At 39.0% G+C, this 24,444-nt stretch overlaps 2 protein-coding genes across 2 annotated transcripts in view; one reads left to right on the top strand and one right to left on the bottom strand.

The window, feature by feature from the left end:
• The window catches only part of MRC2 (mannose receptor C-type 2), a 90,726-nt gene extending 82,442 nt beyond the window's left edge, over positions 1 to 8,284 (top strand). Inside the window, exons 26-30 of the mRNA XM_075177376.1 lie at positions 2,672 to 2,821; positions 3,681 to 3,797; positions 5,102 to 5,272; positions 6,001 to 6,027; positions 7,010 to 8,284. Of these exons, the coding sequence (XP_075033477.1) occupies positions 2,672 to 2,821; positions 3,681 to 3,797; positions 5,102 to 5,272; positions 6,001 to 6,027; positions 7,010 to 7,236 (692 nt within the window). The 3' untranslated portion in view covers positions 7,237 to 8,284. The remainder of the gene's footprint in view (positions 1 to 2,671; positions 2,822 to 3,680; positions 3,798 to 5,101; positions 5,273 to 6,000; positions 6,028 to 7,009) is intronic.
• An 8,901-nt stretch (positions 8,285 to 17,185) lies between these two features.
• The window catches only part of MARCHF10 (membrane associated ring-CH-type finger 10), a 37,961-nt gene continuing 30,702 nt past the window's right edge, over positions 17,186 to 24,444 (bottom strand). The window contains exons 10-11 of the mRNA XM_075215374.1: positions 18,616 to 18,658; positions 17,186 to 17,560 (exon numbers count right to left, since the gene is read on the bottom strand). Of these exons, the coding sequence (XP_075071475.1) occupies positions 17,532 to 17,560; positions 18,616 to 18,658 (72 nt within the window). The 3' untranslated portion in view covers positions 17,186 to 17,531. The remainder of the gene's footprint in view (positions 17,561 to 18,615; positions 18,659 to 24,444) is intronic.

Here is a 24,444-nt window from a genome sequence, read left to right as displayed (position 1 = left end):
GAGTACTGTGTTAATGTTGATACAGAGGTGAGGATAAGCATTGTGCATTAATTACTAGAGAGTCTTGTGGACATGGATAACCCTTAATTTATGCTAATAGAAGGTCAGTGGACACAGTTGACAGAACTGGGAGAGTTGCTTCTTCACTCATTTACAGCGACTAAATAAATTATAAACTAAGGAAACTCCAGGCTTTAGAAGGAGTGGAGGAAGCTGATGTTTTGCCTGTCTCAAAAAGGATGGTTAATTGCAGATGGAATTGCTGCTTCCACGAAACCACAAGATACACTATTATTTGAAAACATGTTCCATTTGGCAGCTATTTATGTAGGCCCAATTCATTGGATTCTGCTGGATGATCAACAGCTGACTAAAGGGAAAGACGCTCTATTTGGGGTAGCAATTAGGACAGTGGTGGCTAACCTGTGGCACTCCAGCTGTTGTGAAACTACAAGTCCCAGCCTGCTCTGCCAGCTATCAGCTAGTTATCTACTGGCAAAGCATTCTGGGGCTTGTAGTTTCACAACACCTGGAGTGCCACAGGTTAGCCATCACTGAGTTAGGATGAATGGGTTACAGGAACGTGAAAAGGAAGTTGCAGTTAGTGTTGCTGTCATGTCTTCAACTGAGGAGGAATTTGATTTTGACAAATATTTGGATCACAAGTAGTATACAAATTGTTGCTACATAGAAATGGGTTCCTCCTAATCCAAAGAGGACAAATTGAATACATTTCAGCTAAATTTCTCACTTGCTCTATAAGAAGTTGACACATTTGATCATTCATCAAATCTCAGAGTGCAAGAAGTCATTCCCTTATATATGTTGCCCTGGTGGTTACTGCTTTGCAGAGACCAAAGTTAGTGTTGAGAGGTTGTTCTCTGCTCTTAGAATAATTAGATCAGATTTGAGGGAGGATGTGACTGATGCCATTCTAGTTCTGAGGACAAATTCCTCATATATTTATTAAAAATACAAAGGGCTATAGCTACTAAACTGCGGATTTGAAAAAGTGGAGATGTTGCCTATAGCAACCAATCAGATTCTAACTGTCATTTATTTAGTACATTCTACAAAATAACAGCTAGATTGATTGGTTGCTATAGGCAACATCTATTTTTATCTGATAGCATTTTTTTTGTTCAGGGTTTTGCTCAACTAAATATATTTTGTGGTCTATTATTCATAATATTGTACATATGTTGATTAAAGAAACATCATGGGGTAAATCTATTAAACTGTGGATTTTGCAAAGGCAAAACTTGCCTTTAAAGACATTGCTGTTTTAAATTTCCCCTGCAAAATCCGCAGTTTAATATATTTACCCCCATATGTTTCTGTAATTAATCCAATTTCTCTTAGATTTACCATAAAAATTAGAGTACTAGTGAATATATTTATAGGAAAGCATTTGGTAATGTAATTATAAAAAGTTTGTAAGCAGAGGACAGCTTTTGTATTATCATGTCTTAATTTTATATATTCTTTAGTTTTACGGTATATCCTACGCTTCTGTTAAAACCTTTTTTTTTTAATGTATTAAATGTGTAGTTTGTTGCATACTTACTTTCATAGGCATTAGGCAAAGTTTTATTGTTCAGAAATTTTAATAAAATATATTTTATGTTGAATCTAAATAGCCTAATGATTATATTCTGCTACGATTCTACTACGTAAATTTGTTATAACTAGCTAATATGCATTAATATACATTTGCCATTTACAAAGGAGTCGGACAGTAGTAAAATAGAGGCGTCGGAGTCCAAGGTTTGGTGTACGGACTCCACAGCCCTGCTGAGTACAGTAAGGGTATGCTCACATAATTATGACAAGATTAGACATGGACACATCTGCAAAGACGCATTTTAGGAGGAATCTCATGTGGATGCTAGAGGACTGGTGGAACAATATGCAAAGATGAGCAACACTATTTATCCCCTTCTGATTGGCTGAGTTTACATTGACCCCTCAAGCCTGATAGTACTTTAATCATCAGTATTGCGGTTATAATACACAAAGTCGCGGCTCCCTATTCGCATTACTTAATTGACATTTCCATTTGGACTACAGCAGGAAATAAGAGTCCCATTTGATTATTAAATGGAGAAAGAACAGATGTTTGTATATAATTTAATCTGTGTATTGTATTTGTGTTTGTAGTTAATTACATTTCATATGAAAAACGTTACTTTTTGCAGTCATTAATAACTGAAGACAATAATCTTTCTTGTGCGTATGACACTTCACTACATTATTATCTTGTGTATAAATAGGGTGATTTTATCACTTCTTATTAACCCCTACAGACATTCTCAGCCCATACGCGCCCACTTCTAAATGAGACCCATATAATGTGCGTGTATGTCTGTATGTATGTATGTGTGTGTGTGTGTGTGTGTGTGTGTATATATGTATTGTTTGTGTATATCAAAAATGATATATATTTCTTAACTAGCTTTTATATTTTCCCATTTCTCTGTCATCATAATGTATCTTGTGCCACATGCTATCCATCTATCCATCTATCCATCTATCTATCTATCTATCTATCTATCTATCTATCTATCTATCTATATACAGAAAAACCAGGCTGCTTGTCTTGATATTTTTTTATTACTCTTTCTAATAAGAAAAATATTCCACTGACCTCACATTCCCTTTCTCCGGGCAGAATCATCCAAACCACATAAGTGGAGTTTGAATAGCAGCTGCCCTAACTCCATAGCTGACTCAGCTTGGATCCCGTTCCGTAACTACTGCTATTCCTTCCACATGGAGGTCAATGTGGTCCAGAAAGATGCTGCCAAGAAGTGCCAGCAAGGTATTTAGTCTTACATGTTATTTCACCTTCTCAGCTGGGCTCTGTATTTGGCATGTCAAGCTACTGTGGGATTTCATTACAGGAATGTTAAATCTGCTATGTCCACAAGTAAAATAAAAAAAAAAAAATACAATACTAGAGAAAACCATATAATGCTAAAACACAGCACAGATTAACACCTTCATGACCAGGCCAACATAGTCACAAAACCAGCATGCAGCAAGTCCTCCCTTGACCATTATAAAACCTTAACCCATTGTGGTGTTATAGCCTTTGCAGACCCCTTTGTAATTATCGTTGTAAAATGTTGGCACTTTATCTACAGCTCTAAAAATAATACTTAAACCAAAGCAATGTTTTATACCATGTGTTTGAGATATTTTACTTATGATTAATAACATAGCTCGTATATGTTTTATATATATATATATATATATATATATATATATATATATATATATAGTTCCTGTGCCCAAAGCTCACGACATTCTGTAGCTGCTTCCTTAGCCGACATTATTGAACTTTAATTTTTACTAATGTCCGTAATGTAATTTATGACGCTGTGTTTGAATATCTATTCTTAAATTAATATCTACCTCAAGGGAACTTTGCATAACCCCTTTTCCCCTGATCAGTACAGTGGTGGGCTTCTCTCCTCTGGAGCCCACCAGGGACCCCCATTTAAATATAGATGTGGTTGAAAATCTAGAGGGCTGAGAGGAAGACTATATTTATATAAGGTATATCCAGCTTCTCATTTTGTTTGCTTGACAAAGATTGAAATAGATGATTTTGTATAGACTTGATGGATTATAGTTAAGTGAATGCATTTGATGAACTGCTGTTTGTTGTCTTGCAGTTGGTGGGCAGGTTCTGACCATCATGGATGAGACGGAAGACCTTTTTGTATGGGAACACATGCAGACATATAAGAGCCAGTCCCAAGGAGCCTGGCTTGGCATCTCCTTCAGTGAAGGTTTGAATCTTCATGGGTGTAAATGGGAGACTATGGAGGAAAGGAAGGAAAAGATACAGATGCAGGGATAAGATACATGTAGAGTTGAATGCTGCAGATACAGAATGTTGGGCTTCACGTTTACATTACAATGTCTCTGGCACTTGAAGTTACACCCTCAGTATCGGTTAACACCATTTAGGTTACCAATTTTGTGGGCAGGTTCTGTTTTGAAAATGAGAAAAACTATAAATATAATTGGGGATATAATATACAAAATAAACAATTCTAACTATGCACATATAAAACTGTATGTAATGTGAATGTGGTTTTATGGATGAGGGATCCAGATACTTTTAAACAAGGGTTTTCTTGTTTACTATTAGTTCTAAGGAAAGGTTTCCATTCTCTATGTCACATGAAATCTCAACTTTACTTAAACAGGTAAAGATCACGTAATGTCTACTGTAAATTCATGAATTGTTTTTATTGGGCCAATGTAATTTAAATACATTAGGCCTGATTCTGTAAGGAAGTAAGGCAAAAAAATGAGTAAGTTTTTTGTCCTGGACAGACCATGTTACAATGCAATTTATTGTATTATTTTGCACATAAGTTAAATTCTGGCTGTTTTTCATACAGCACACAAATACTTGATAGCTTTATTTTATATTGAAATTTAAAGTTGATCTAGAACATGCCCTACCCAACTATGAATCTGCCATCACATTTTAAATTTACCTCCTTCTCCAATGCAACATGGTTTTGCCAAAGTGCAAAGTTACTATTTTTTTTTTTTTTAATTTCCTTAATGAATCAGGCCCATTGTATTCCTATATTACCCTACAGTAACTGTATATGTCACTAAAAGTAAAATGAGACAAATAACTTTCGATGAATTGACAAAATATTTGGCATGTTAGAAGGCAGCCACTAATTTAAACATTAAATGCTACCATATACTTGTGCTGTTCAGTGTGTACATGAAGAGGGCCCCATAGTATGTACTTGCAGCACTGATGCTGATTGAAATGAATGTTATAGAATAGCATTGACAGCAGATAACAGGGCTGGAGATGACCACACCAGCAGAGATCCCGTACCTAGACTATAAACAAAACTATTCTGCTTGTTCTGCTGTATGTTCTGCTACTTCCGTGGTGCTTTCTGCAATTAATAAAGGTGTAGGCTGTGTGTCTGTTTGAAAGTCTGTGGTGGTTAGTTATCTATTCCCCCAATGCAGTGTGGAAAGGAAATGTCCGAGAGGTACAAAGTGCATTAATTGAACAGATGAACATATGTCCTGGTGTCCTCCTGTATTGCAGAAAATTCCCTTCAGTGGAACGATAACATGCCACTAAACTACTCCAACTGGGTACAACAGGACCGAAGTCTGTTAAGTCGAAATTCCTGTTTCTGGATTGAAGGCAGCGGGGTGTGGCGCATGGGCTCCTGCACCAACATCAGCAAAGGCGTTATATGCAAATTATCACGAGGTGAGATAAGTATTTACAGCTGCAGGACTGAGGTGTGTAGAAGATTAGAATTGTGGGTGGGGGATGACTTAGGATGGACAACCCTGCAGTAAAAATCTTGTTACATTAAGAAAAAGTGATCAGCAGCCACTGCATCTGGCTTTACTAGACAAAATGCCAAACCAGAAAGCTGCTGCATATAGCAAACAGGTAGCAGGGCAGGCTCTGGAGGCACTTACAGCAGGAGCAAGTCTCAATAAATATGTATAAAATCTAGAAATTAGCTAAAAAAGTTAGGGACCATTGTAAGCCGAGACAAATCTGGTGCCATGTTTAATATGCTGAGCCATATACTGTGCCAAGTATACAAAAGTACACCAGTATCATGATGCCTAGGCTACGGTGAGAGATGCCACATGCACAAGGCCAAGCCATATCTGGTGCCAAGTATATCAAGTTGAGCCAAAGTTGGTGCCACTTCTAATACGATGAGCCATAACTGGCACAAAGTCTATTGTTCTGAGCCATATAGGATGACAAGTTTTAATATGCAGAGCTATACCCGTTGCAAAGTTCAATATACACCAGATTAATGAAAACAAATTGCAGTCTTTAGACTTTAATCTGAATATGTGCTGTAAACTGTTGAGCAGTCAGTATGTACTAGTTGCACGGTTCTGTGACCTACAAAATAAATAATGGTCTCTCTTCTTTTCTTTTCCTTTCTTATTACAATACCTTGTTTTTAGTGGAAGAAGCCAAATTTGACAAATCTGGTAAGTATCAATTGGATTTAACCATTAAATTCCAACTTGTCAACTGAGCTATTATTTGGAATGATTGGGGTGTCAGGTATTTCTGTTATTTGGACCACCATTCCGAAAATATGCTTATAATATTTTATATATTAAATTAGATTTAAATACGATCCCTGTCTTCGTCCACACTGCCACTGATATTCCACTCATTGAACTCAGCACCTCACAGTGACCTTCGGAAGACAAACACTGGGTGACCATGCCAGTGTGTGATACTTTTACAGAGCAACAGAAATCATTTATGTCTGTTAATTAAAATTTCCTGGAAAAAGTGTTTCTTTAAAAGAGATACCAGACCTATAATTATTTGTTTAATTACTGACTCGCTCTGAAAAAGGGTTCATGATTCACATGGAGATGTTGTAGGAACAGAAGCCATAAATGTTTCGATGTTACAGAAGGCTTTACATGTTTGCACCTGTTTGAGTGTGAACCTTTACATGATAACTCCACTTATGTTAATATTAAGGATGTGTTATTCACATGAAACACAGATGATGATCCTCATTTCTAAGGAAACTGTTAACAGTGATCAGGGCATTTTTTTAAATTATGATTGGACCTATTCTACAGTGTGATTGGCTTTTGGACAACCTCAAAGCTCTCAGTCAGTCAAACACAGTGCAGAGACGGACCAAACACAATTCACAGTGTTCCAATTATGCTCTATGGTTACACCCAGCAACTTGGAGTAACATGAAGTTGCCTTTACTATGTTGGATTATAACTCTTGAGTTGACTTTTAGTTGACTATGCTCATCCCATTAAACAGACATTGATAATATCTTAATATTAGCTAATGTTAGCTTTTTAAAACATGTTGAACATTTATTTTCTGTACTCTGTAGAAAAGTACAATTCAGGAAAATGAAACTTTTTGACATATACCACTGTCTTGTTCTCCAAATCCAAATATCTGATCGTGCTTCTATCCCCATAGTTCTACCGCACCACAGCACGGCCGTGGCAGTTGTAGTGCTGTCCACCTTCGCACTTTGTACCTTAATTGGTATCATCATCTTCCTGTACCGGCGCAGGAAGCACTTCGCTGAGCAAGGAGCCTTTGAGAGTGCCAGATACAGCCGCACCAGTACCGACCCCGGTGAATCGGCTGAGAAGAACATCCTTGTGTCAGACATGGAAATGAATGAGCAGCAGGAGCAGTAGTTAAGAAGTGATGCTATCGTAAATAAAACAGGGGGGGTTGGATCGTTCAAGACTTTTAATTCTTCCAACCATCTGAAGATCGAGGTGGTCATTGATATCAGAGGGTGCAGGATGTCCCTTTCTGTAAATTAATTTGCACACTGTCAGTGTTATTTGGGGACTGTTGAACATTGCTGCGCAATGTGTTCCAAGTTGCTCCAACACCAAGAAGCCATAAATGTGACTATGGACAGACCCCTTACTCTCAAAGTAAGCCCCTTACAAACCTTTACCCCATGTAAGACCTTTCCTTAAGAATACACGGGAAGCCTGGCTTAAGCTGTGTTCACTTTTACAGGCATGAGACTATCAGAAGACTCTGCCTGTGCCCTTGAAGAGGGTTAGGGTGTAGAGGAGGAAGAAGGGTCATGTGCCCATCCACTTTAACACTATAACCAAAATTAATCTTCATGTCTCCTATGTGGCTATTTCAGATATAGCTGATTTAGTCAGTAGACATTATGCCATTTTTTTGTTTTGTGTGGTTTTTTTTTCTTTTAATCTGTCCACTCTTCCACATGTCATTAGTACTGTTTATGCTCAGTAGTTTCTCCTCTCGTGTGTCTGTCTTTTTAAAATGAGGACCAAAAACGTGCCTTAGTGCCACTGCTGGATCTAGTAGATTATACTGCACTTTGTCTGGAAATTGATATATTGCACATACATTCCGATAGTCAACACAGCTTGGAGAGGCCTCGTCTCACAAGCCACCAAAGGAACAGAGAAGTCATTGGGTGGGATTCAGGTTTTGCAGGATCTCCCGCTGCTGCGATGCCATGGCAGGAAAAAGGAAGGTTTGCCCAGTGCCTCCTCAATCATGACCTACCTTTGTGCCGTGTTTGGTGAAAACATCTCCAGGAACAAAGGAGCATTTGGTCAAGGAGTCCCACACTCGGAACACTGAGTGCTAAATTCAGAGCACTATATATGTTATACCCTTATGTCCGGGTCTGGCGTATAGGTATATGTTCAATGACAATAAACGTGAACGCAATCACTTGTAACGTCATCTCTTATTTGTGTGATGTGTGTGTGGATAAATTGTTTTCCATTACTTGTAATGTTAATGTGAGGTCATCTACTCACTCCTCATCCTCCTAGATGTCAAGTTCTACCCAAACAACATATATAGGTATGTAGTAAATCTAATTGTTTATGCTGGATATATTCACTCCCTTTTTATTCACTGACTTGTGTAAATAATAATTGATTAGTACATGTATTTGTACGTCTTGTATTGATGCATCCGTTAGTTCCAGCAAAAACAAGGATAGCCTTTTGCATGCCTGATCAGTCTGTCATTTGTGTGTACTCAAGAGGTAGTCCCCTCCTAAGTGTATTTATCTGCCATAACGGACATGGTGAAGGAAAACATAAAAGGGAACACTGATATTTTTTAAAAAAATTCTTGTTCCCCAGATGATAAGATTGTTTGCTATTTATTTTTATTGTTTGTAGTTTTTTCGGGTGGAGCAATGAGCTCATATTTAAGTTATTTTTAACCTACTTATCTGTGAGTTGGAGATTTCAGCCGCCAAGTATCGCTAACATAGAACTTGATAAGCAGTCAGGGCTACAACCACAAATCTCCACCTCACAAGTAGATACGTTAGAAACAACAGATATTTGTTTATTGACCACAAATAGGGGAAAAGTTGTTAGCGGTAAGTTTCAAATCAACTTATCATTTGGGGAATATGCTTCAAACATTATTATATGAACTTCCATGTTAATTCTTTGTTTAACCAGTTTATAACTGGCCAGAGTGTGTCTTTGCCTTCGTAAATGCACATTTACGAAGGTCACTTGAGTTACAAGCCATGTCTGTCGGTGACAGCCCAAGGGTCCAGTGAGTGGGTGGGAAACTATTGATTAGGGCTTGCCCCCTCCATCAGGTGAGAACTGTGTTCAAATTGCGGACGTTCCCTCAGATGTGGAGTGATTCTTTAGAAGTATAGGGAAGTTCTGGATCAGATGTCCCTGATAATACTAGATCTAGTATTATGCAGATTGAATTGCAGCTTATATGAAATAGCTACAAGATTTTCCTTTTACATTGAAAATAAAATAAGTTCCATTCCTTACCCAATCCCTATCCCTGCACCTCCTACATTAGTGTAAGGCACTCATAAAAGTATATATCCCAATAACTTCAGTGATGGTGCCAGTGCCCCAATATTTGTTGCCCCACCAACTTCCACAGTAAGGATCTGTGCAAATGGAACACTGTGCCCAGTGCAGTGGCATAGCGTGAGGGTAAAAAAAAACATGTAAAAATAAAATACATAAGTTTGTCTCTGGACCCAATTAATGATGTCAGATCGTGTATAAATTATAAACATTTTTGGTGTCCCTGGGCCTGATTCATTAAGGAAAGTAAGGCAAACAATTGAGTAAGTTTTCTCTTGGACTAAACCATGTTACAATGCAAGGGGTGCAAATTAGTTTATTATTTTGCACACAAGGAAAATACTGGCTGCTTTTTCATGTAACACACAAATAGTTGATAGGTTTATTTTTACACTGACATTTGAAGTTGATCTAGGACAGTGTTGACTAACCTGTGGCACTCCAGGTGTTGTGAAACTACAAGCCCCAGCATGCTTTGCCAATATATAGCAGCATATTGCTGGATGGGTATGCTGGAACTTGTAGTTTCACAACACCTGGAGTGCCACATGTTAGCCAACACTGATCTAGGACATGCCCTACCCCAAGTATAAATCTGTCCCCACATTTTAAATTTACCTCTTCCTCCAGTGCAACATGGTTTTGCCAAGGTGCAAAGTGATTCATTTTTTTTGCTTTGCTCTCCTTAAAGACTCAGGCCCAAGAAGAGTAACCACTGAGGCGTGCACGGGTTGAAAACGACATTGACAAGCCTTCAAGAGCTCTCAGTTTGAATCCCAGTTAAACAGAATGGTGGGGCCCCTATGGAATGGATGCTGGACCAGCAAATCAGTTAAATTTCACCTACCCATTGCCTGCTACAAAATACAAAGCACATTACACAAACCTCATTTTGCACAAACACCCCACATTTTTTTTTTACTATATATTTCTTTTTCTCTGCCCCCTACACCACAGTATTGTAGTAAAAAATAAAAGTGACCAGCAGCTGCAGATCATGCATGCAAGTGTCTAATTGCTTAAGGAGCCGAATACAGTCTTTGTAATTGACATATGGACTCATGGGGGAGCAGGTGATGCCATTAATGGCAGGTTGTGGATCTGCAGAGGTGCAATGCCTGATTGCATATAGGAAGCCCTTTATCAGTAAACTCCTTATGGGGACTCACTGGAGTGAGAAGTCTGTCTGAGTGGAGGCTCGTTTGGCGAGGGCTGTCCAGCTGAGAAGGGATGGTGATGGAAGGGTCGGGCTGCCTGTAAGAGCACTCCCACAGCCAGGCTCTGGGTCTCTCTGTCCGGTTTGCACCAGGTGAGTTATTTGCTTCAGGCCTAACCAGGCAGGACTGCCTGGAAGGCATAAGATGCCCTGCCTCCATCACACGATACTGGTCCTAATATAATATTGCTAGTTTGGTAGAACACTACCTGTGTGTTAGGAATTAAACCCATGTAATCCCCCCAGAAAGCCTTCCACTATGGGGGAGAGACTACACACAGACGTATATAAGGTGCTTCTCTTGAGTTGGACAAATCCTTGTCCCTGTATTCTCCAAAACAAAGTTTCTGTGTGTGTCTAGAATGTTTAACCCCCCTCTTCTTTCTCCCAGGGACTGGCAGGTCTGGGGAGCAGGGGGGCATTTGTACCCCAGGCCGGTCCCATAGTGGGTTACCTTGTGCTGGGTCCTAATAGGCTGCAGAGCCGAGTCTTTGCCCTCCGGGCTAAATTTGACAGCCAGCTTCGGCTTTCTCCGCCCTCTTTTGATTAAATTCTCCAACTTTTGATTTCATTACCTCTCATCTCTTAGTTTTCATTTATTTTCCTAATCTTCCTTAATGCCACTGTAGTATTGTTGTTATAAAAGAATATTACAGACCCACAACAACTGTGATAGATGCAGAACATAGAGATACAGATAGAGAAAAATCGTTCATTTCTTTTGGGCGGTTTTTGTAGTAATTTAAGTATTTGACACGTATGGTCGTATATTTTACGGAACATTTATAAATAAATAAAGTTAACCCCTGATTATACATAGTGCCATTATAATGGTACACCTGTCAACTTTTTGATAAGTTATTTCCAAGGATAATTTGCTGCGGAGAAAATGTATCTAAATACATCAAGCATGCTACTGTATAGGTAGGCAATCGTGTACGACAATCTCATCAAAATATTTTAACTAACCTTACTTACAATTTATTTTTTCTCTGCAGCTACTCCTATACAATAAATATTCACTTATAAAGTCACCAGAATAAGAATACATTGTGAAAATTGCATTCAATCAAGGGAGCCAACTTTATAAAATGATTGGGGGTGCTCATATTACACCCCCTTCCACTGCCCAATGCACCCACAGAGTTGGCACTTATACATTCAATATACAGAAAAAAGAAGATGTGTACATCTCACTTGGTCAGTTCTGAAAAAGGAGGAACATTTCTATGGGCAAATCGTTAAAACCTGGGTCTATCTCTGGAAATTACGAACAGTTTGTACTCGCACATGGATGCAAAACTGCAATTGGAATTGCAAACACTGATTCCAATGAAGAATATTCCTGCTGTATTCACAATAAGTGTTCAAGGTAATAGTGCAAGCTACGTCCAGTGTTCTCTTTACATGTCCTAAATGCTCTCCTTATTGTATGGTGGGGACCTATGGCATTGTAGAGCCCACTACCCCAGGGGGTAAATGTATAATACCCCGGTTTCTTCAACTAGCGGGAGTTCGGCGTCTTCGCAGCTTAAATTTAAAGCGGCGCTGCCTTGTAAAGGGAAGTTACGTTCCTTTACAAGGCAGCGCCGCTTTAAATTTAGGCTGCGAAGACGCCGAACTCCCGCTAGTTGAAGAAACCGGGGTATGATACATTTACCCCCAGATCATACTTGCCAACCTTTTAAGAGGTCTTTCCGGGAGATCCCAGACAGAGGGGCATGGTTGGGGGTGGGAGGGGCGGGGAGCGGTGAATCGCGTTATTTTGGCCCCGCCCCGTGACAAAATGCCGTTTTGGGGTCGCGGGGTGGGGCAAAAATGACGCAATTCACCGCGAATCGTGTCATTTTGACGGCAAGAGGCCATTTGCGGGATATTTGCCTGCTCTCCCGGGAGTCCTGGAGATCTACCCGAATTTCGGGAGTCTCCCGGACATTCCGGGAGAGTTGGCAAGTATGCTCCAAATAGTCTTAACCCACCACTACATGTGATTGTGTTGCATTTGGAGTGAGGGGAATACTACAGTGTATATATAACAGTACAAATATTATTATATTTTAGGGTATGTAGTAAAAAAAATGTCAACAAACTATATTACTCTAAAAAAAAAGCTCAGTACTGTGTCACGGTAATTTATGTATATTTATAGAAACAATTTAACATTTATAGACAATATGTGTGATTTCACATGTGTGATTTCAGATATGCCCTTGTTGACTGCAAGAATAACCAAGTCCTTAATTGACATTGTAAGCTGTCATACAAACATCTAATACATAATTCTTTTATTTGAGAGACCATTCATATTTTAGCCACAAGATGGTGATAGATACCCATGCCTGTATCTTTCTATGGTTGATTGTATAATACACATCACACATACAACACTGTACTATTATTAAGGTTAATTCATTTCATAGAAATATTTTTTGCTTACAATTACCCGTAAGGGACAATTTTACACCTCAAAAGCCATGGTAATGTTTCTGTTACACTAGGAATACTTTTCTCAATTACATAGTTGACTAAATTGATTTTTTTTATTGTTTTTGTAGAATTGCAGACTTTCTTATGGCATAAGGATTGTATTCTCATGTTTTCAACACAGAAAAACATTGTACATGTAGAGTAAAGATAATTAATATGGTTGTACTTAATAACCTAGGGCCTGATTCATGAAGGATCTTAACTTGAGCAACTTTTTATTTAAGTCTCCTGGACAAAACCATGTTACAATGCAAGGGGTGCAAATTAGTATTATGTTTTGCACATAAGTTAAATACTGTCTGTTTTTCATGTAGCAATAAATATCAACTTTAAATTTCAGTGTACAAATAAGCTATCAAGTATTTGTGTGCTACATGAAACCAGTTCTATGGGACAGGCGGCTGCTATAGGCGAATATCTCTACTAGTCTGGTTCTAGAAGCTTATTGAACAGACTTGAGCCAGAACGGGATTCATTATACCTTCATCTTCACCAGCCAGGGTTTTTTCTTTGTGATGAAAAAGGACGGAACACTTCACCCGTTCATTGATTATCGTAGCCTCAATGATATTACCATCAAAAACTGCTATCCTATCCCCCAACCTTACTGAGATATTTGATCGCATCAAAGGAGCTCAAATCTTCACTAAACTCAATCTTCATGTTGCCTACAGTTTGATTCGCATCCAAAAGAGGGATGAGTGAAAACAGCGTTTAATACTAGAGATGGCCACTGTGAGAATTTAATGATGCCCTTTGGCCTCTGCAATGCCCTGGCAGTTTTCCAGAGCTTTGTTAATGATATCTTCTTTGTTCCTGTGTGGTCGTCTATTTGGGTGACATTTTGATTTTTTCTAAAGATCTTGTCTCTCACCGTCTTCTAGTCTCAGAGGTACTGTCTCATCTATGCAAACACTGCAAACACCGACTCTACTGTAAACTAGAGAAGTGTTCCTTTGACCTTACTCAAATGCCTTTTTTCAGGTATATTGTCTTTGGCTCTGGTCTACAAATGGACCCAGAAAAGGTTTGTGTCATTCTGGAATGGTGGTTATTCCATCATTTCTCTCATTCGTAAAGGTGCGGAAGTTAACAATTGGACCTCAGCCACATTGAACTTTTCTTTTCTCAAAGTGGCATTTCCTTCTGCTCCTGTCCTCAAACAACCTGACACTACTATGCCTTTCTTTTTTAAAGCTGATGCCTCTACAGTCGGTATAGTAGCCATTCGTTCTCAGACATCTTCCATGGGGAAGTTACACCCTTGCGGTTTATTTTCTCCAAAATTTACTGTAGCTGAAAGAAATGATACAATTGTAGAGAAGAAACTTCTGCCCATTGAACTTGCCCATGTTGTATGGAAATACCATCTTGAAGGTTCCCCCTTTCCTGTAACCATCTTTACTGGTCATAAAAATCTGCTGTATCTCCTATCTGCTCAATGTTTGAACCTTCTCCAAGCCTGCTGCTGGCCTCTGTTTTTTTCTCGATTTGCTCTTCATATTACTATTAGACCGGGGGGACAGGAACAAGAAAGCTGATGTTCTCTGACGAGCGTTTGAAGACGGTCAAAATCTTAAAGAACTGGAAAATCGTCTTATACTGGATCCCACTTCTACAATGGGTGCATTCTTCTCGCTTCTCTGGTCATGCTGGTTCTCGAAAAACTCTGGCGTTCATATCAAGGAATAACTGGTGGCCAACCCTCCATCTGGATGTAAGGGAATTCGTTCTGCACGTGCAACCTGTGCTCAACACAAGATCCCTCGTCAAACCTCTTTTTCCTTTGTCTATTCCCGTTAGAACAAGGACTCACATTGTCATGGATTTCATCACTGCTCTGCCTCTTAGTAAAAAATGTAACACATTATGGGTAGTTGTGGATCGTTTCTCTAAAATGGCCCATTTCATTCCACTAAGTGGTTTTACCTTCTGCCTGGACCCTTGCTAAAATATTTCCAAAATTTTCCTCCTTACCTCCTACGGAAGTTCCTGCAGTCAACTCTTTGTGCCAAGATTTCTCTATTGTTTGGTCTAATGTAATTCAAAATCTCCAAACGCTACACGTGCTTTTCCAACGCTAAAAAGGGAAACAAAGTCTGGTTTTCAACTAGAAACATTTGTTTAAAAGTTCCATGTATGAAATTTGCCTCCAAGTACATTGGACCCTTCAAAATCCCAGTGACATTCAGGTTGGATTTACCATCTTTACTCCACATCTCCAACACCGTCCATATCTCCATTGAAACCACTCACTATCAATTGTTTTTCTTCTTTGTCTTCTGCTCCATCTGTAATCAGCACTCAGCATGGGGGTGAATTTCAAGTTTACAGATCCTCAATTCCAGATGTTCTCGAAGGAAGATTCAGTACTTGGTGTGTTGGAATTCCCAAATTTCTTGATAATGAATCAAGGTTGCATACAAAACATTTAATTTCATGTCCAAACCCTGTGCATTTCATGCGGGGGCCAGCAAACATGTATTTCCAGCTGCAGGATAATTTAGGCGTGATAAGTGGAACTTGGCCACGTAAGGATTAAATACTTTGGTGTGAGCAAATCTTTTCACTTATGGCACTGACTTGAATTGGCCCCATTGTGTTTGATTGAGAAGACTTCAGTCTCAGCAACTCCTTTTACTCCTCAGATGTATAGTATTCTTTTCCCCTTTAACATGGTACAAAAAAAGCTGCATGATAAATTTCCTGCAAAAAAAAAAAATAATAATTCACAAATTGTCTGACTCTCTCCTGAAATGTCTGCAGATATGGGATCCTTTGATCCAATCTTATCAATTACCATGCATAGTGTAATCCGTGCAAGATTTATTACCCCCTAATAGCTTGTAACCTATACATACTCTGTTTCAATAAGACCAGTATCAGATAGGCATTTCAGTATACTGCAATTATCAGGAAACTGCATTTTTCAAAAGTGGTGACACTCTCAGTCAACGTATCATGAAAGTGGATGGATAATGCTGTTGCACCACAAACAAGATTTGAGGACAAAATACCGTCTACTGGGGTATCTTTCCCTGGATGTCAATATTGTTGTTTTGACAAACCTTAGTATGTTTTTCAGTATTTATATAGACACACATATATTTTACCATTCTCTACCCAGTTACACCACTCTTTCCTTATTTCTGTATCTCTTTCTTCACCTATTAATGAAAGAGCTACAAAATACTCCCTCTTTATCCCACTTACCTTTTGTAATGCCTCCAGATATATTATATGCATAAAAGTGCATTAAACATATTCATTTTCATTATATCAACCTCTTTATAACAGCATACTTGCTACAGTGTTGCCCCTTGTTTTAAGCTAGTGTGGTAAATGGGAGAGGACGCACTGGAATTGCATGCAAATTCCTATCTATACACTCAGTTTTACACAGCTGTGATGAAAGAATCAGTAAATGTAACTTGTAATCATATTTCAATGACCTAGTCAACTTTCTGTTGACTGATGAGTCTCATGCAGGTCATTGACACCTCACACATTCAGTTTACCTGTCACACTAACTGTCCTTAAGTGTCTCTCCGCCATCTGCCCTCTGTTGCACACATCAAATCCGGGATTTTGGGGGCTACAGATATCACTCAAACTTTACTTTGAATTTCCATTTCGGGTGGCCCACACCATTACAAGCCCCTGTTTATCTCTTATTGGGGCGAAATATTGTACAACAGGTCAGCAATTGTGATGATGCTTTTCAGTTGCTTTAACTAAGTATTTGGACATCGGTATTCATAGATGCAGCAAATTTGAGGCAAATGACATGTCACATGTCAGAGAAAATCTGATATGTTGTGATGTATTGGCTCTCACGCCATAATGGGTGAGAGGATGGTGTGCTTGGGTGAGCAGGGCATACATACAGTACGAATAGCAGCAAATTGTATTATATGTATCATATAAGGTTGTCCATTTGTAGTAATATAGTTTGAATTACATTGTATGTGAACAGGAGTGTGGACCATGTTTTAAAGTTCAGGTGGGTTTTGTAATTTATTCGTTTGAAGTTGCTTATTTGCAGGCAACCAAAAGCTCTCCAGATCATCCTGATTCATGTGGTTCAACAAGAGCTAGTACACTGCTAGTTAACCCATTTGGTTCATCACACATGGGATACTTTAGGCAATTTTACAATCATGTGAATTCTCTCATTCTTGCATTGTTTTGGCAAAATAATTCCTCAACTTTTTGTGCATTTGCATCTTCTTTATTTGTCAGAACTGGAGCGAGGGCTAGAGATGATTCATGTTTTCTTTAAAAGAGAAATAATTAGCGTTTCATCTTCCACTAGAAGGCTGGAGACTGTATACAGTTTATGGGACCAGGCTGATGTCTGAAGAAGCAACTAGCTAAGGCTCATAGGTGGGAGAGCAGCCTCAGACTGGATTTGAACAGGGATTTAGAAGTCCTGGTTGTTATCTCTTGAATCTGGAGAGAGAAATATTTAGTCATTTTACAGTTTCCATCACAGGCTGAGTACAAAAGTATCAGTGCCTTAAACAATACTGTTAATAATAGTCTGATTTATTTTTTAAGTATTTTAATAAAACAAGCATAACATGAACTATATATAATAAATCTGATATGACTAAAATGTCCTACTATGCAAGTAAATGAAAATAAGAGGGTCCACAATAGACCATTTATGACAGACACACAACTAAAGTGGTATGTGCAGTATTCTAATTGTTTTGCATTTGTATATCAGTGTGTTATCACCAATTTTATTCATTCATTTTATTACAAAGTGTGACTTTTTGTCATATTAATATCTAATAATGTTCTGTCCTTATGTTCTTAAAGAATGAATGTGCTAGATGAGTTTGGGTTTTATAACACAACATTTAATGCAGAGAATTGTTTGTTTGTTAGGCTGTGCTTCCAGTTGGGAACAGTCAGGGAGTACCTAACAACTACCAAAGAGTATCATTCGTGAACTAAATCTTAATGGTGGCAGGAGTTTGTGACAAACGAGTGTGAGAAGTAATTTGGGGGATTTATTTACGGTAATTTTTAGACAGCCCAGATGTTTTGGATAATTTTTATGAACTCTTTCACACACAACCAGCTGAGTGTTATGACATCTAGCGTACTAACTTTTGGTACAGTCCGTCTATTATCTTGCTTCAGCCTTTACATCACCTATATTAGAATTAAAGGGGGGTTCCACCTTCAGATGACTACAATTTATTGCCTTGTATATTCCTTCCTGGAGCTTTTACTAAATGCATTGCTATAGCTTCCACGCTTCTGTGCTTTTTAGCAATGTCTTTACACGATCATGCAGCATTGTTTATATTCATTTTCCTAGGATATAGCAGAAAGATCTATGTTGGATCCTGGAGTGACAAAAACATACCAGGTAAAAGCTACAGGTTGGCACACATCTGCCAATAAATAAAAGTTGTCTGAAGGTGTCCCAATTCCCTAACAAAGTAAAACCAGTCATGGAAGAAACAGAATTCGTAAAATAATCAATTTACCTTCACTATTTTGTGAGCTCGGATGTGAAAACCGTCTTGAGATCTGCAAAATCAATCAATTTATTACTATAGAGTTAATGAAAGAGATGTCCAAATCAACAGTGATGTTTTGGGGCCCAGACCCACAATTGGGGGTCATCCCTCCACTCACTAACCTATGACAATCGATGTGACCCCTCAATAAAATATAGTTCTATTTATAGCATGTCCAGTCTATTGGGACTGCAGTAATTAATACTTCTTAATACTGTACTTAGTAATGTTTATTCTGGAACCATGGAGTTTCCTCAATGTACTCTACACTCAGAAATGATGAACTTATGCATTTCAAAATATAGACAATGGGGTATTATTTCTATTTTCATATTGTTATTGCTACTGTAATGGAAACATCCTGCTACTCAGCTAATAGAGGTCTGGTTAATCATTGTGTTGCTTTGTTTGTTATCTTTAGGAATAAAAGTAAAACAGAGAAAGCTTTTGAGTTTATATCTAGAATACATAATAAAACTGGATGTTGTGGTGAAGGTATGGGGTATTAACTATGGGCTTGTATTGGAGCTATTAAATAAATATATAAAAGTGCGTTGCAGAATTCATAAATCTGCCACACTCAACATAGCACTGAAAGTCCGCAGGAGAACAGGTTTGATAATGATTATCTTGTACTAACTGAGTGTGAATGATTTAGGAGCTGGTGTTTTATAATGTCTGTTATATTATCCTTATAAAACCCTTTCCAGTACCTAATTGTGTTCTAAATATTGATGTCATAACTCTGCCATTATAAATAACACTAGGGGGTAAATGTATCAAAGTGCGAGTTTGCCAGCGTGTTTAAATCGCGGAAAATCGCGGGTGTTTACCCGCGAGTTTTGAAAAAAAAAAATGCAAATGTATCAAGCTGCGATTTTGAGACTCATGTTCAAAATCGCTGGTCATCTCTGGCGATTTTGAGCGATGTAAACACTCACGAGTTTAGCAAACTCTCCTGTGTTTGGCAAACTCGCCTGTGTTGTAACAGTGAGTTGTCAACACATCACTGTTACACTGGCCCTGGTAAAAAGTAAAAGAATAGATAAAAGTTTTTTTTAAAAAAAAGCGTGAGGTCCCCCCGCTATTTATGCTTAAACTTAGTGCTGCCTGACTAGTGCTGGTCCGGTGAAAATCGGGCAAAAATTTTGCGTGGGGTCCCCCCGATTTTCACTTTACCAGCACTAGGCAAAGCAGCCAGGGTTGGCGGCACTATAGCAGGGGGACGCGCGGCAGGGGTCCCCCTGCCATAATGACTAACCAACCCTAGACTGTTCAGCGCTGGGCTGGATTCCCTAGGGAGTGGGGTCCGCCGAAAAAAACGAGCGCCCCCCCCCCTAGAAAGAACCAGCCCAGTGCTGATAGCACTAGGGCTCTTCCTACTACCCCTGGGCTGTGGGTAGTAGGGTAATACGGCGATAAAGTATTAAAAAAACAAACTGACACCAATTTTTTTTGTGGAACTACAAGTCCCAGCCAGCCAGGTTGCCCTAAAAACTGTGGCCATGCTGTTGCTTGTATAACTACAAGCACCAGCATACCCACGGCAGCCAGGGCATGTTGGCACTTGGAGAACCACAAGTGCCAACATGCCCTGACATCCCTGGCTTGCTGGGCCCTGTAGTTCCACAAAGAAAAAAGTTTACAAAACAACAACTCCCTCATAAACACCACATATATTTATTAAAAATAAAAACCCCACAATAAAGACACTGATTCGGGATCTTACAAATATGGGCCCCTTCTGGGCGAAGTGTTCCAAAAACGATTGTTGAAAAGCAGGAACACTTCGCCCAGAAGGGGCCCATATTTGTAAGATCCCGAATCAGTGTCTTTATTGTGGGGTTTTTATTTTTAATAAATATATGTGGTGTTTATGAGGGAGTTGTTGTTTTGTAAACTTTTTTCTTTGTGGAACTACAGGGCCCAGCAAGCCAGGGATGTCAGGGCATGTTGGCACTTGTGGTTCTCCAAGTGCCAACATGCCCTGGCTGCCGTGGGCATGCTGGTGCTTGTAGTTATACAAGCAACAGCATGGCCACAGTTTTTAGGGCAACCTGGCTGGCTGGGACTTGTAGTTCCACAAAAAAAAATGGTGTCAGTTTGTTTTTTTAATACTTTATCACCGTATTACCCTACTACCCACAGCCCAGGGGTAGTAGGAAGAGCCCTAGTGCTATCAGCACTGGGCTGGTTCTTTCTAGGGGGGGGGGGGGGCGCTTGTTTTTTTCGGCGGACCCCACTCCCTAGGGAATCCAGCCCAGCGCTGAACAGTCTAGGGTTGGTTAGTCATTATGGCAGGGGGTCCCCTGCCGCGCGTCCCCCTGCTATAGTGCCGCCAACCCTGGCTGGTTTGCCTAGTGCTGGTAAAGTGAAAATCGGGGGGACCCCACGCAAAATTTTTCCCCGATTTTCATGGGACCAGCACTAGTCAGGCAGCACTAGGGTTAAGCATAAATAGCGGGGGGACCCCACACTTTTTTTTTTTTCAACTTTTATCTGTTCTTTAACCTTTTAACACTGCCAGGGCAGTGTAACAGTGATGTGTTGATACAACACACTGCTATCAAGCAGCGTGTTGTATCTGGCGTGCTTAGAAGCAAACTCTCCTGAGTTTGCTAACTCGCAGCTTCATACATTGTAGACTTGTATAGCTGCAGTGGCAAACAGTGGTGAGTTTGATCTCTGGCGATTTTGCAAGTAGCGATTTTGACAGAAGCAGAACTCTGGCGATTTTGTATGAAAACTCAGCTTCATACATCGGCGAGTTTCAACTCTCACGAGAAAATCGCTGGAGTTGCAAAATCGCACTTTGATACATTTACCCCTAGGAGTATATTTACTAAGCTGCGGGTTAGAAAAAGTGGAGATGTTGCCTATAGCAACCAATCAGATTCTAGTTGTCATTTTGCAGAATGTACTAAATAAATGACAACTAGAATCTGATTGGTTGCTATAGGCAACGTCTCCACTTTTTCAAAACTGCAGTTTAGTAAATCTAGCCCCTAGTAGTGTAAAAGAGAATTCTAAATTTCTGATATTACTGGACAGAATGTGTAGCAAAATAAAAAAAAAACATTTTTTATTGCAGTACTGTGTCAGCCAGAAAAATCTATGTGATGTTGAATACTTTCGTGCCAAAAAAGACGAAAGTGTTATAGGAGTGATACCTTTATTGGCTAACCAAAAGGTCATTCATTTTTAAACTAGCCTGATCAAGGGGTCTCTGTGCTCTGAAAGCTAGCAAATATAAAAATGTCTTTTGGTTAGCCAATAAAGGTGTCACTCCTATAATACTTTTGTCTTTTTTGACACAAAAGTATTCAACATCACATAGATATTACTGGACATGAAGCCTAAATAAGTGCTTTAACTATTGTCATTAGTGAAATGTACCTGTTGTGGACACAACAGTGGAAAGCAGCTAGTTTGAGCAGCGGCGGATTATAATGAGGGAGTAAATAGTGCCACCGTTTGGAAAGTGTAACAAATTGTGGTAGCCTCTTGCAGTGTACTGCAATGGCACCTCTACTATAGATAATGTAGGTAGCAAACTCCTTAGGGAAGCCAAATATCAGGGGAGGCCAAGTAATGAGAAGGAAGCATCCATGAGCTTACAACAGACGGAGGCACCTAACTGTTCTCCAGTCCTTATATGGAGTCTTACCAAGACATGCTAAAGTCACTTTTGAGTGGTGCACCATATGCAAACACTTTCCAATTCAGTATGACTACAAATGGGTATGGACTCACTTAATAAGATGTCCGAGCATATTATCCTATATTGCCCATGTCACTTCTAAGGTCATGGAAAAGCCTAATTGTACAGTTCCGTATAAAACCATGAAAGGTGCCCCTTATTGTAAGCACCATGGTGACTGACTGTACAGATATATCTCCTCCTGCACTTTTTGCTGCCTCTCCTTATACAGTCCTAGCTCTCTGTGTATCACTACATGCGGCTATCTGCACTAAGCTGTTCACTGTATCATCTAACAAAAAGGAGAGCTGAGTGATTTTATTACCTTACTTTACTTTTGAAGAGTAACATGAGTGGTAATTTATACAGGTTATATATTTACTGACTTTTAGTCCATCTCGCATGTTGCTAATTTTTTATGTAGGTTTAATTGTCTCACTTTATTTTTCTCACACCAGTCATATAGTTGTTATTTGGCCTTTGTCCCACAAAGACGACATTTCCATAAATATTGTTTAAACCCACAAAATGACTGCGTCCCCTGTATGCAGGCAGAAGGTACAATTTAATGTACCTTACAGTGCACTAAAGTAATTTCACATCATATTGCACAACCCTGCCATTACATGCAGAAATCAGAGCATTCAACATGGCTTTTATCATGACAATGGTCCTCAAAAATATATTTTATTTAAAGCTATTAGTCTATGTTTACCTAAGGACAGACTTGGTAAATAGGACTTAAATGTAATAACTTCAGCCTTCATCTGTAGCCTTTTATTTTATTGGCTATATTACACAAGGCCTAATTTATGTCTACTGTTTGCAGCTGTCAATGTGGAGCGTAGAGGAAATCTAACTTTCATTACAATAGATAATACAACAGAAATTTGCCACGTCACACAAATATAGGCTAAAATTTCACATTTCGATGAAAAGTAGATTTGGGAGATATAAAAGGTAACCATGGATTATATCAATGGTTGATAGTCGTTTTTTTTATTAAAGTAACGATAGCGATATATGGTAGTAGACATGGGTATACTAGGGAACATCATTTCCAGCAAGGCAGAATAGCTGCACTTTTTTTGTTGAAAAGTCTCTGGCCCCTTATATTGAAGAAAGCCTCCTGTGTTATCTTCCAGAAAAGACATATGTCAAGGTCACCCTGCCCTAACAAGAAATTAAGACAGGCTGCAAACATTACTTTTCTATTCTTACATCATTAAGACTGCAAGTTCATTTAACCGCAACTTTTACAAAAAAAGATATTGTTTATAGTGTCCTAGGCATCTAAGTGTGCTGAAAGTACAGTTGACTGTGCAAAATTATAGAGGTGGATTTCTTTGCCTGTTCCCAAGTTTGTAGTTATTTTTATTATTATTTCTGTGTATGATCTTAATGTTGTACATGTTGCGTTCAGCTTGAATTTAAATGGGCAGCTGTTTACAGGTGAACACATAGGGCCTGATTCATGTTCGGACGCAACTTGCGTTTTAAAAAAAGAGAACTGAACTTATGTAGTCCCGATCGCTTTTAAATCCAAACAAATCTTAAGATACATTTCCATTTGAATCTGGGTGTAAGTATGCTCTGTTTAAACATTACTTGCCATATGTAAATACACACAACAGGCTGCAGTATGCACACAAGGTCAGAACACATAAAAAAAATTAAATGATAAAATAAATGAACAACTCAATAGTGTATAATCATTAATAAAAAAAAATATAATTTAAATCTAGATCCTTTTAATGCGTACTGTATATACAATGCATTTATATAGTCAGTCTTCAATGCATACACATGTTCTGAGCTAGATAGTGGCATGCATACATGCAGTTTGTAATGCAAAGATGCTGTGTCAGTCATCACTATCAGTCGGCACGTACACCTGCCCTGTAGCTGGTGCAAGTGATACGTTTGAAACCAGGTGTACTTATGAGAAACCCAGGACTTGGATCGGCCGCATCTGTGTCGGCACGCCCTCGGCACACCCTTATTGTACATGGTCTACGTTCAGCCGCCCCTTTCCTCCTCTGTTTCGCCCTTCAAGTTTAGGCAGTCGTGTCATTTGTGTCCAGACATGAATTGCA

The sequence above is a fragment of the Mixophyes fleayi genome, chromosome 6, assembly GCF_038048845.1.
Source record: "Mixophyes fleayi isolate aMixFle1 chromosome 6, aMixFle1.hap1, whole genome shotgun sequence".
Taxonomy (NCBI): Eukaryota; Metazoa; Chordata; class Amphibia; order Anura; family Limnodynastidae; genus Mixophyes; species Mixophyes fleayi.
The sequence above is the reverse complement of the archived record's forward strand: the minus strand, read 5'-3'. Positions and strand labels throughout refer to the sequence as shown.